Below are 12,632 nucleotides of genomic sequence, written 5' to 3' on the forward strand. Positions count from 1 at the left end.
CAACTGTTTGACAGCAACCTCTCTCAGAGGGCTGGTAGCTGGTAAGACTTCAGCTTGTTAAAAGCATATGCACCTCTGCCACAGCTTTGACGCACGCCTACAGTCAACATAAAGCCTAACTATTTGTTTTGTATTTGTCTCTCTGTAGTGTAAATATTTATCCAGTACCTCCCAACCTTTCACAATATTTTCACGTAATCCATTTTGTTGGTGTTTAGATTAAACAATATCATATAGAAGAAATACTGTTAATGGTATGGCTCATGCACATTCAAGTTTGAACACAAAATTAGTGAAATTTATGTTAAAATTGCTAAGCTCCCATGGGAGTGTGTACCATGGCTGCTGTGTATGGGATAGAATATGAATTGAATCTAAGCAGGAGAGGAACAGAAATTCATATCCCAGCTCAACACCTGTTCTTGTTTTCTCACAGTCCTATCGTCTCCTGAGAGGAGGAAGATTTTGTAGTTAAGGTGCTGAATTTGGGCTCTTGGGATCTAGGGAAAATTCCCAGGTCTCAAACACACCTCAGCTTCTAGGATAAACTGCATCTGTCAATAATTTTTATCTCTGGTAAAGTAACACAAATACGAAGAGAACAGAATCCAGCTGCATTTCTAAAATACGGTAGAGCCATGATCAATCAGCAGCAGGATTTATAAAATCAGTTCAGCAAGACAAACTTAATTCCTTTTGACAGAGATACAAAATTACTGGCTGAAATTGGAGCAGCAATTCCTTATACTATCCAAAATATTGTTTTTCTACTGATTTTACACCTCATACCTCATGAAATGCCAGGTGTTACTGAAATACCAAACTGATCACACAGCCTCGGGGAATTCCTCATGGAGCTGCCAACACCACACTATTTGAAAGGCAGTCACGTTTTTGAGGCAATGCCTCAAAAATCTTATAAAAATTAGCTTAGATTGTGTTCAAGAAGAATGGTTGAATTCAAGAAGAATGGTAGCCCCTGGATTGCAGCATGGCTGAAAAGTGTGACAGTGATAGAAAGGTTAAAAAAAAATAGCACAGACTGCTGTGGCTGATGACGTTAGTTCTTGCCCTATCTTGGTCAGTTTGATATATGCAAATCCTCTTGTTTCATGGGATGCAGAGAAATTATCCTCCTGATGTTTCGTTGAATTGGAGGGTTGTGCTTTTCTTTTCCTTCTTACTTTTCTGGCTCTCTTATTGCTTCTGGGAGTTTCCCACATGCTCTGTTTTTGTGGGTGGAAAAGGAAGTCCTGGGTAACTATTTGTCCAGTAGATCTATTTTTGTCCAAGCATGCAGCCTCAGACTCCTGCCTGCCTTACAGATCAATAAATTATCCCGTTTAGTCACCAAACTCCCATTTAAGGGCATTCAGGACTAAAGGATCAGGCTGACCATCTAAAACCATCGGAAAAACTATTGATGTTTTGAGATTAGCTTTTGTTTCAGAGCAGTACACACAACAAAACAAAAAGCCTAAACCTTATTAGCCTTCCTTTGTGAAAAAAATGAAATAGTAATACTTGCATCATCCAAATAATTAGTAACTTGGCAGATACTTACAGGTTTCTGGACAGTCTAGATGTAAGTCCTCAGCGCCTGACTCAGGATGTTGCCTTACCCACCTCAGTATCCTTGGGTAAGCTCTCCTGTCTTGACTTTAAAAAGAAATTGCAGCCTCAGCTGTGTTTTAATCAAAGCCAGACCTCACCGCTGGGATCAGAGTCACAGCTCAAGAGTCCCTGATGCTCCTCGCTGGGGAGCTCCGTATCACAGGGACAAGGCAGTGCCTTGGAGCAGCTGCACTGAATGAAAAGGAGGGTAATTTTTTCAGCCATATCCTGAAGTTAATGAAAATACATCTCCACTCACTCTGTAATACCCTCCCTGGAAGGCATTTCACTCAGAAGCCCTTCTGTACCAAGGGAGCATTTTTACTCTCAAATGTGTGCTACACATCTTGTTCGTGCCCGAAGCACTCATAGGCACGTGGTCCTTGCGAGTGCAAGAGGAATGATGAATTATCCCTCTTGTCTGAAGTTACTGCTCTGAGAATGCCTGAAGGAAACAAGTAAATCTCCCTTTTGGCAGGTCAGCCTGCATTTTCTCTGAGATTTGACACCCTTTCTCATCCTGAGCATCATCACACCCTAGGAGCGCCGGGTCCCACATGGGCGCTGCAAGACCCCACCTGGTCCCGCTATCCCCATCGCCTCCACGCTGCTCTGTGGCCAGCAATGCCTCGGTGGTCATGTCAGCTGCTTCAGTAACATGAAATAAACCTGAAGGTTTTGTTGAACTAAATCTTACAATGTGGAAAACTTACTTCGATTAGGTCTGGTTTAATTTACTCCCCCCTCCTTTACTTTTCACGCTGCTGGAGACCAGGGCAAATGGGTCAGATTCTGCCAGGGCACCCACCCTGTGAGGGCCCTGGCCTGGTTCATACTCACATGCCATAATATATGTATGACAGGGAAACTTGGGGGTGCTCAGAGAGACTCATGGCACTCGTACAGGGCATGGTATGCAAAGCTGCCTCCTCATCCTGCTCCACAGCATAGCAGAGATCCTCTGCAACGGCATCATCTGGGTACTGAGAGGAGTATATGGCATCTAGTTTTAGTGGCTACATTCAAAAATGGATGTTGAAAAACTGAACCAGGGATGAGCTGAGTCTTTAAAGACATGTCCTCATTCAGAGCTCTGGGGAGCTCAGCCTGCTTTGCCTATTAAAGAGAAGACAGAGAGATGCTCATCTTCTCAGGGAAAGCTGATAGCCAATATAACATTTCTTCACCTTGCAGACAACAACATAACCAAATTCTATGGAAATGCTGCTTTCAGAATAATCCGTTAGAAATTGTGCAGCCAGACCAAGGAAAGAGGAAATTTTTAACAGAGAAGGTAATTAACTTTGGGACAGGGCATGATGGCTGGGGCAGTCCCTGTCCAACTTGTAAATCTGACCTGTCCTAATTCAGCAACCATTTATGTGTTTTGGGTCATGCAAAAGGTCAGGGAAGAGCATCGCAAGGGCCTTTTCTGCCTTTCCAAGTTAATGTATCTTTGCTCCAAACACCACCTAATTTTTGCAGATTCACTAGTTTCTACTTCTCTGCATTTCTTCATAGAAAATTTCAAAGCCCTCCACAGCTCAATCTGGAAGATAGAATTTAAAGCACTCCAGAAAGCAGCCCCCCCTCCTTGATAATCCTGACACCAATATTATTCCACTCCTGTTCTTCACGATGCAGCCGGTGGCCTTGCAAGTGGAGCAGGCAGCGTGCCCTGGCCCCCTCTCAATCCCACCCTGCCCCTCAGCCACCTCTACTTTTTGCTGTTCACCTTCAGCATCCCTCCCTTTCCTGGGGGTCTGTCATGGGCTCAGCTCCTGCCTCCTGCTGTCCCATGTTCCTATTTCTCTTGGGGACTGACTGGCCCATGGGGGAGAGGCTGTGGCTGGCACAGGTTGTCTTCTGTGGCCCTGCCTGCCCCTCAGCTACGGGACGCTCCTGCCTCTACGTTCCCTGGGCAGCCTCATCTCGGCTCTGCCGGTGGACTGGTGGATCGGTGGTTCGGTAGTACAGTGAGGAAACACCAGAGCCACGCCAGACTCCCTGGGAGGTGAGGTACGAAACAATGTCATCTTTCTCTCTCTCTCTCTTTTTTTTTTTTCTTTTCTCAGAACATGCAGTAGGAATCTGAGTTAAATGAAGTGTGGATTTTAATTTTTGCATAACAGATTTCAAACAAGGGCTTATTACCCTGTGCAAATAGGATTAATCTGCAAAAGCAGCTAACTAAACATTTTGGGGAATTAAGCCCAAAGGTGATACTGTATTTTACTGCTGCACATCAATATTTATCAATCTCTGTTCAGAAAGAATGCCTCAAATTACAGCTGCCAATTGCAAAACAAATTTAATAGATCTTTGTCTGTAATTGAGGAAACCAGTCCTCGAATGCAGAATTAGGATTTACTAATTCCCATATAAACTGATACTACAGTTTATTGCCTTCTGTCTATGCAAGCATCTTAATTAATCTTTGTCAATGCATTACTGAGATAAAAGCTTTTCAGTTCTAGAATAACACAGCATTGCAGGCCAGAATAAAATTAAAAATCTGAATAATGGCAGGAAGAACAGTCACAATGTGTTTAAAAAAGAAAAATAAAATAATTTAATTCTTCTAGATGAGCTATTAGTTTTTATAGTCATTATGTTACAAGCAGCGTGAACTTTGGCTGACATACAGAGAAAGCAGCCGAGTGAATCATACGGTCCTTATGTGACAAACTTTGGAGCACGTTTTAGAAATAAATTAGTGTGACTAGCAGTGGCTGCGGCTAGAGTTAACATATACTCACACGGTCACCTCAGGGATGAGACTTTCCCGGTGCGTAATGGTCCCCTCAGTCTGCTCTTAGTGATGTCTGTGGGAGCAAAGACGGTCTGTTACTGAACTCTGTGGAGCCAATGCCTCTGGTAAATTTTCTCCCGGGGGTTGGCGGGCCAACTGAGTGCGATGCCTCTTGCACACTTACTGACTACATGAGGGAGACTCAGGCAAAGACAGTGAGGAATAACAGATTTGGAGTCTCCTGGGATCAATAGCTGGAACTGCAAGTCCCTGAATATGTAGAAATGCCTTAACGGCAAAAAAGGCACAGCCAGGCCCTGTTGTTGGGCAAGCTGGACTCCCTTAAGGTGAGAGGGTTGCTGTTACAGAGCATTGCATGAGGTTATTCCTCAAGCCTTTTACTAAACTGGTAATAAATAAAATTGGTGAATGCTTTCTCAGTCATCCCAAAACAGCTAACATGTTCCCATCAACACTCCTTAGGCACATAGTATGTCAGTCCTCTCTGTTCTTCTTTTAATCTCCCCTCACCACTTCCTGAGGTGGCCCTGCCAGTTACCAGTGAGTGCTTAGAGATGGTCAGCAACTATTGAGTCACATTTTTAAATAGGAAAGATAAATTCAGGAGGTTGAGTAGCTTGACCAAAGTCACAAAAAATTAGGCCTTGTGGGATCCCAGAGACCCAATTCTACGTGCTTTGATGAGACCATATGGCCTCTGTGATAAGCACAAATGGGCTTGGGGAGCTTTGAGCCCTAGGAGAGTGGTTTTCTCCATTTATAAGGTACAAGTGTAGCTGTAGTAGGGTTCACCTTTCTCTTTCCAGACAGCCTGGACTCCAGGAAAGGAGGCAGCCAAGGGGTCAACCAGCAAGGTGAAACATTCTCCGCTAGAAAGTGATACTGACTTGCACTCTTCCTTACAAGTCTGATACGACGCAATTACAGCAACAGAGACACAGATTACAGACAAATTACGAAAGAACATAATTCTGTTGAATTTAGTTTCAGATTAATTTTGTCAATATCCTTCCTCTTTCCTTCTAGAATTATTTTTTGCTTACGCATAGTGACTAGGAATGAAGTCCAGTGAAAACTACGTAGTCACCTAACAGGCTGTCAGGACGATTTTGTTCTGACGTTTAATCATTCTGATTTATGTTTTTCCTCATGACAAGCTTTGCACTATGCCACGCGGGAGAGTGGACTGTCAGCCTTTGCACCTATTCCCAGACATACTTTTCCTCATTATCTAAATCTGTCATTTGGCCCAAACTTCCACATGTAAAGTAGCTTTGGTTAGAGAATTGACTCTGATACAGCAGCATCATGACCAGTAAAATAATGCTGCATCACAGCACTCATAATCAGTGGCAACATGACTTTTCAAGTTAATAGGGACAAGAAATTCATGGTCAAAAGCAGGTAGAATGATAACTTAGGAAGTGATGAGACTAACAATTTATGCATTAAAAATGACACATATCAAATACTCAATGTGCATTAGTAAGCATACAAATTTGCAGAGCCTTGTCATGATTTCAAAAATTGTTCTTTTTGAAAAAAGCTACATGAAAACAAACACTTTTTTTGGTTACCTAGGAGCTTTTAAATACATACTATAATAATGACCATTACTAATGGAACTCTTTAGAGAGAAAAGAAACCCTGCTCTTTTGAACTAGTGTACATCTAGAACAACACTGCTTCCAATTTAGTAACTTTATTTTGCTTCAGTGGAAAGCAGGATCTAGAACAAATGACAATGGGAGAGCATTAAGATAGTAAAGTTTTTAGCAGCTGGGAATCTTGCATATCTATTGGTCATCTCAGTATGTTCCCAACTAGCATTTACAAAGCTAATGGTAATGTGGAGCTACAAGATCTAGCATCAATGAAAGGGTTTTGTAATTGTTCCTACCTACCCAAGGGACAGCAGCGTCCAAGGAACAGGCCCTTTCTAGAGACTGTCCTATGGGGCAAAGTGCTGCATGCATTAGTGCTATTCCACCTGGTAACTGCAAAGCACTCATCCTAAAACTGCCTTGTGGGAAGGGCACAGTGACTCTTACTCCCTTCAACCTTCAGCAAGACTTGTGTTCACCTGCACAAGGATCACCAAGTTGCCATTGGACATGTTTTTGATTATGGCTCAGCTCCAAAACAAAAGTCCCTAATAGGTTCTTTCATTTTCTTTCCCCCAACATGACTGAATAGCCTGCCAGTTCTTTCCCTTGAAACGGTAACAAAATTAAGCTATATTAAATGACTGAAAGACAAAGAAGATGGAAAACGTCATCTCTAGGAGAGCAATAAAGCTAACGGGATATGTGCCTGGAACAACCGAAGATAGGAGGGTAGTTAGGTGAGGACAGGACCTAGACAATTTTTTTCCGTGTAGAAGTCCCTTGCTCACTTTCTGACTACCTCTTGCAACTTTTCTTTTTTTGGCACTTTTGTTTTATTAACCATGTTCTCCATTTCAGTTTACCTGCATCAGCTTCACAGTTTGCCTCCAGGACAGATATCCATTTTATACAAATGTCCCTGCTGCATAATAATCTTTCTTCTGATCTGGATTCTTGTTTTTACCATCCTGATCTTGTGTGTTGACGTCATATGATGATGTAAAACTGGTAAAATATGGAGCTTATCAGCTTCATCAGTGCTACTGATAACTGGCAATGATGATTTTTCATTAATTTCCTCAAATACTGGAGCAGTTATTTTATAAAGACAAGATAAATGTTATGCCACTATTATTTTATTTGCTATAATCAGTCAGCATCTAAAACAAACACACACACTTTGGAATGCTTTTTCTATAGAAATAATCAATACAGTGCTAAGCTACAATCAATATCAAGGTTGGGTAACACACTGTGGCATTAATAGTCCCTCCTTGAGTTGAGGAAGGGTAACTAAAGGATGCATGATCTTGCCAAATGCAAATGTGATTTTGCACAGTATGTACAAACACACAATGCTTAAGAAAATACTCCCCACTTCATAGACCAGGCAGCCAAAAGCAGAGTTTTTTATTTAAGTTTAAAATAAAAAATATTCACCTCTATCACAGTATACTTAGTTTATCGCTTCTGCTTTGAATTCTGTGCTTTCAAGTGTCTATATTTTGCAATTGTGTACACGCTGCAAAATTATCTTGGAATATCAATTTGGCATCTGTGCATATCCATTTCTTTAGAGCTTAACGCTACACTGAAATTAAAAGAAGCCTTGAATTTTTAGGTATTGGAGACAATCAATAAAACGCCACTGAAAAAAACAGTATAAATGTTTCTTGTAGTACAGTACTCTTAATCTTGTGTCAATGTCACTTTAATGACATAGTTTTCAATTATTCCTCATATAAAGAGAAGTCTAGGAAAAAAAACCTTATCTAAAATGCCATTCCTAAGTCAGTTAAACTCTGAGTTATGATATATGTACAGTATATAAATATACTTAGGTATATATGTACATATATATTGGCTAACATTCATTATAAATAGAACTGTCTTAACTTAAGCAGTACAAAAATAGCCACTTTCCTGGGAACATGCAAACACAGTATGTTTTCACCTAATCTAGAACACCCAGAACAATCAAAACCTTTAGCTCTGGTTCTTACAAATATAAATTTTAATTGAAGACTTCTAGCTGATTTAACCACAAAGTATTTTTTTGAGTAAAGATATAAAGTCTGGTCGATGCTAGCTATAATTAAGCTCAAATACAATATATTTTGGGTAATTTACTTTCAAGTATTTTTCCCACATGAGCTAAATCTAAACACATTGCAATTTTTTGTTTTGCTTTTACACTAGAATATTGATGATCGGCTCTAAACACTAAAAGCCAAACTACAGGCAATCTGGCATGCTTGCACTGCAGGGAAAAGGCTCTCCTCTACACTATTCATATGTGGGAGGCTGCCTAATATGGCTATTTGTGCTCCAGATCCTTTGTCCATTGCAAAGCAATTAGCAAAATACCCATTTGGTAGATTCTTAAGGCCAGAAGAGAGTACTATGACCATTTAGTCTCACCTCCTGCTCACTGAAATTCACTCCGAGATCCCTGCGTTCAGCACAGTGACTGTTAGCTGGACTAAAATGCCTCTTTATTACAGCCAAAGAGATTCCATCTCCAGAAGTCAAGTGGGGTCTTGGCTTCTTAGTGACTTTTCCCAAGGGGAAAAAAATTCGGTTCCATCTGAACCAAATGTGACATTTTTCCTTTTTTCTTGCCATATGAAAAACTGAAAAATTGTGTTTTGCCCCCAAAACATTCTATTTTCTTTCAAACAAAGTGCTCTGAGTACTTGTTAGAAAAGCGAAAGAAGACAAAGGGCTACCTACGTTCATGAAGCTGACACTATTTTTGTTTCTCCATTTACCTAACAGCTCAGTACAGAGCACACACTGGGTTGGACTGCGGAAGAAATAGGGCTGCGTCCTTCCTCTGCTGAACACATTTCATCCCTCTCCCAGGAGAACGCCTTAGGCAGGTGACTATGCTGAATACGGCATGTACTGAATTTCAGTTCTCTTGTTCATACTGTTCCACTTCTTTAAATAAAATATTCCTACCCATTTCAGAGAGGACTGAAATGCAGCTATCTATACCCTTCCCTAAAACCCTGTTGCATGCAGCACTTTGAGCTGCTCTTACTACCTCTGAGTTTACTGAAGTGTTTTACACAAAGCAAAATAGCAACAGCAAGATGACTCAAGGCACACTCTCTTCAGGCCAGCATTATTCTTGCTATCAGGGGACCTTTAAAGGACACAGGAAATTTGAATGCAAATGCCCTGAGCAGAGGAGGAAACAGACTTTTAATTCCTATTGTTTGCACTTGGATGTTACTGGGTAATAGAGGGATGGATGATCTAGATAATTCCCTCCAGCAGGTTGGTAGATATTGCTCTAGACCTGTTTTCCAGATGAAGATAGTTGTTGTGTTTGGATTAAATCTGTGACTACTTCTGAGACATAAGTCCATCCCTCACAGTTTGCTATTTCACCCAGTTCCAAGACAGGGCATGCAACTGAGTTGGATGTCAGTGAAGGCCTGCTCTCCTAAATATGTTGTATGAGGTTGCTTGTGCAAGTCCTTCTCTCTGGCACCTTTGAAAGCAGTACACCTAACTCCTTACCCCTCAAGCAAAATGGCCTAAAGTTCCCAGCCACATCCTACATTGTTTTTCCCTGTTCTCCCAGGGTGACTCCCACAGTTTTCCTAAAAGTCTTTCCTATGTCGGAAGTGATGAATCCTTGTTAAAGTAGCACAGTCTTCCAGCTTTTATATTTTTGTAAAAGAAGAGGCATTCTATTTCTTATGGTAAGTAGCATAAATGCACCAAAACAACGGTTTGGATGCCCCTGTATTAATTGTTTATAGAGCTGTCATTGGAGGTTGGGGACTGAGAAGTCACAAAAGGCTCATTTGCCTTCTGATCCTCCTTCATGGAGGTCGCTTGGTCTGAGATGGAAGAGAAGGAGAGCTGGTCATGTTCCATTATATGCACTTGGTCCTCTTCCTTGTCCTTTTTCACGTAAAACAATTTCCTAAACTTTTTGAGCTCATGGAGTTCACAGAAAGTCTCGAGAACCACCAACATTGCGATAAGCCCCAGCAACAGATAACCTAGGAATGAAAAAAGTGTTTTAATTATTAGCAAATAAAGTGGGGATGAAACAATTCTAAACCTGTAGCTTTTCCCACCCCTATCTTTTCTGAACAGTATCTTAATCTTCTTTATCACCCAGTTTCAGAGTTTTGTAACCCACTTTGGACTGTCAAATCCTTTTTTGCCTTTTTCATTCTACAAACAACAAGGCCCCAGATAATTTAAAAAAAAGTAACGTTAGCAGGTTTAGTTTATTGCAACTGTATATGAGAAAAATATGTAACAGCATCCAATCAATCAGAATACTAGAACTTTATCACCTGTACTCTCTCCCATACATTCGTGAGCTTCATGATTATGTGCTCTCCCTTATTATTACTTCATGTTTCAAACAGAAGTAAAAATATGGCAGCTAAATATAATTATTTGTTGTTTGTACCAATTTAGGAGGACAAATCACTTATTTCATGAACATTTTTGAAGTATTTTCCTTTAAAATTATAGGTATAAAACTGACATTGTGAAATAAGTGGAAAAAACAAAGAATCTAGAAACATGTACAAAAGCAGTAAAAAAAATCTAGAATTACTGTAAAATTACTGCTGATGTTTTTAAAAACCTGAAAAGTTTCTACATCTGATGAAACCTTGAAGATGATTTGCAAAATTTTACATACACTATCCAATCTTGCTAGTGTTACTTAAATAACATTACTGATGACTTCAGTGGTGTACTGACACTGACTTTTAAAGATATCAGTTAGCTCTTATGGACTGCCACTTTTGGAAACCTAGCTTTGCATGGTTACAGCTCACTACGTTCTTCTGTTTCTTCTCCAAACACTTGTACGTAGAATTTCAGGGAAAGTGTTAAAATGAGCGTTTCTTACTTTCTGTGTTACCAGTAGGTCCCTGCGATTGATCCTTACAAACTAACAATGAGCATAACTACCTTGATATTTTATCATTTTACTGAGTAAATCAAGTAAAGCTGAGTGCATAATAAATCACATGAAATGCATAATAAATCACATGAAGCTGAATGTGTAATGAGTACAACATGCTCTTCCAAAGACTGAGCATTAAATGTGCTGAAAGATCAACACAGATTAATTATTATAACCCACATATGGGCAATGCTTTGTTACCAAAAGGCATGAATATTTTACACATAGTTACAAATTATAGATACCTCACTGACAATAACACTCCTCTGTCTTCCAGGAGCACCATCAAATCAATATTGCAATACCAGGTACTGATCTAAATCAACACTACAGCTAAAATTTATGAATTGTTTTTAAGCTTTACCTCATGAAATCAAATGGGAGCTATGCATTAGCCTAGGGAGAAATGACAAAGCTATGCCAATTAAAAGGCATCTATAAATCTGCACTAAGAATTTTGTAATTATTTCTGAAACTCAGTCCAGCTGATCACCACTTGATTTAGTAGGAGACTTGTATTTTTCCATTAATTCTTGAAAAGTCTATAGCACTCGTTAAACATTTTCAGATACAGATCTTGGTGAAATTCTTGGCCAGAACTTTTCTTGGAGAAAACACAGATTCAGAAAGAGCAAAACATTTTATACATACTGTTTCATTCCTTGAATTGTTCACATAAAAGAAGAAAGAATAATCCACAGGTTATGATTTTAAAATACTTAATTTCAACATTTTTGAAATACATCACTGACTAAAAATTGCCTTTTTCTTTTAGATTTTCCTTCAATTTATTACTTAAGTATTTGAAAGCTTGAAATTGAAATAAAAATCTTTGTCCAAAAATGGAGTCTTTGACACTGCAGTTAAAAGAAAAAAAATCAGAAGAGAAAAGGATTTGATCCATAATGCTTTCTTTTGATTTTGATTTTTCAGAACTGCTAGAATTTTAAGAGGCCTTCATTATGCATGGCTCTGTCACTATTCACTTCATTATTTAGCATCCCCAAATTAACTCTGCATATCAGCAGAGTAATAATTAAAAGCTACTGATGATGAGATAAACAAGCCTGGGAGAGGGAGAAAATCTCCTACAATGAGGATGGGCTTGGCAAGAGGCTGAAGAGAAAGTGAAGTGTTCCCCTGGCTAGTGGAAGGCACTGCTTCAAGGCATGCAAATTCAAGACATGAACTGTAACAGGTAAAGTGCAAAACCAAATTAATGAACATTTTGTCTAAATTAAGATTGCTGGTTCATGTATAGGAGCACAGTATATTAACCTAATAAAAGGACCTGGCAAGAAGGGTTTATTTTGGCCGTTTAGATCTTTTAACCAGTATTTCTGAAGATCCAAGACTGCACAGACTGAAGCCCTATCAGAAGAAGTGTTACTGTCTCTGGAGAACATTGCGCTCAGCATATTTATTCAGAATGTCAACACACAGTGTTGACAGTTTTCTTAGCTCTATTCTTTGATCAAATCATTGATCACTGTGCCTCTCTTCTATGTCAAACATAATTAAACAGTTTTATTGTTTAAATTTAATGTTCATAGCCTTGCTTTTTTACCATCCCCAGTTTACTTCTCTTTGACAGCTGGTATGTCCCAATGCCAGCCTCAGCTACCTTCTGTTACAACTGGAGTAAGAAACTTTGTTCTTCTGCCTCATTTCCCTTTGCCCCTTGATT

The 12,632-nt window shown here is 39.7% G+C and overlaps 1 protein-coding gene across 1 annotated transcript in view; it reads right to left on the bottom strand.

Annotated features, from left to right (window-relative positions):
- Window positions 1-7,112: 7,112 nt before the first annotated feature.
- KCNK1 (potassium two pore domain channel subfamily K member 1) overlaps window positions 7,113-12,632 on the bottom strand; it is a 34,941-nt gene continuing 29,421 nt past the window's right edge. Inside the window, exon 3 of the mRNA XM_026117298.2 lies at window positions 7,113-10,016. Within this exon, the coding sequence (XP_025973083.2) occupies window positions 9,757-10,016 (260 nt within the window). The 3' untranslated portion in view covers window positions 7,113-9,756. The remainder of the gene's footprint in view (window positions 10,017-12,632) is intronic.

This window comes from Dromaius novaehollandiae, chromosome 3, assembly GCF_036370855.1.
Source record: "Dromaius novaehollandiae isolate bDroNov1 chromosome 3, bDroNov1.hap1, whole genome shotgun sequence".
Classification (NCBI taxonomy): domain Eukaryota; kingdom Metazoa; phylum Chordata; class Aves; order Casuariiformes; family Dromaiidae; genus Dromaius; species Dromaius novaehollandiae.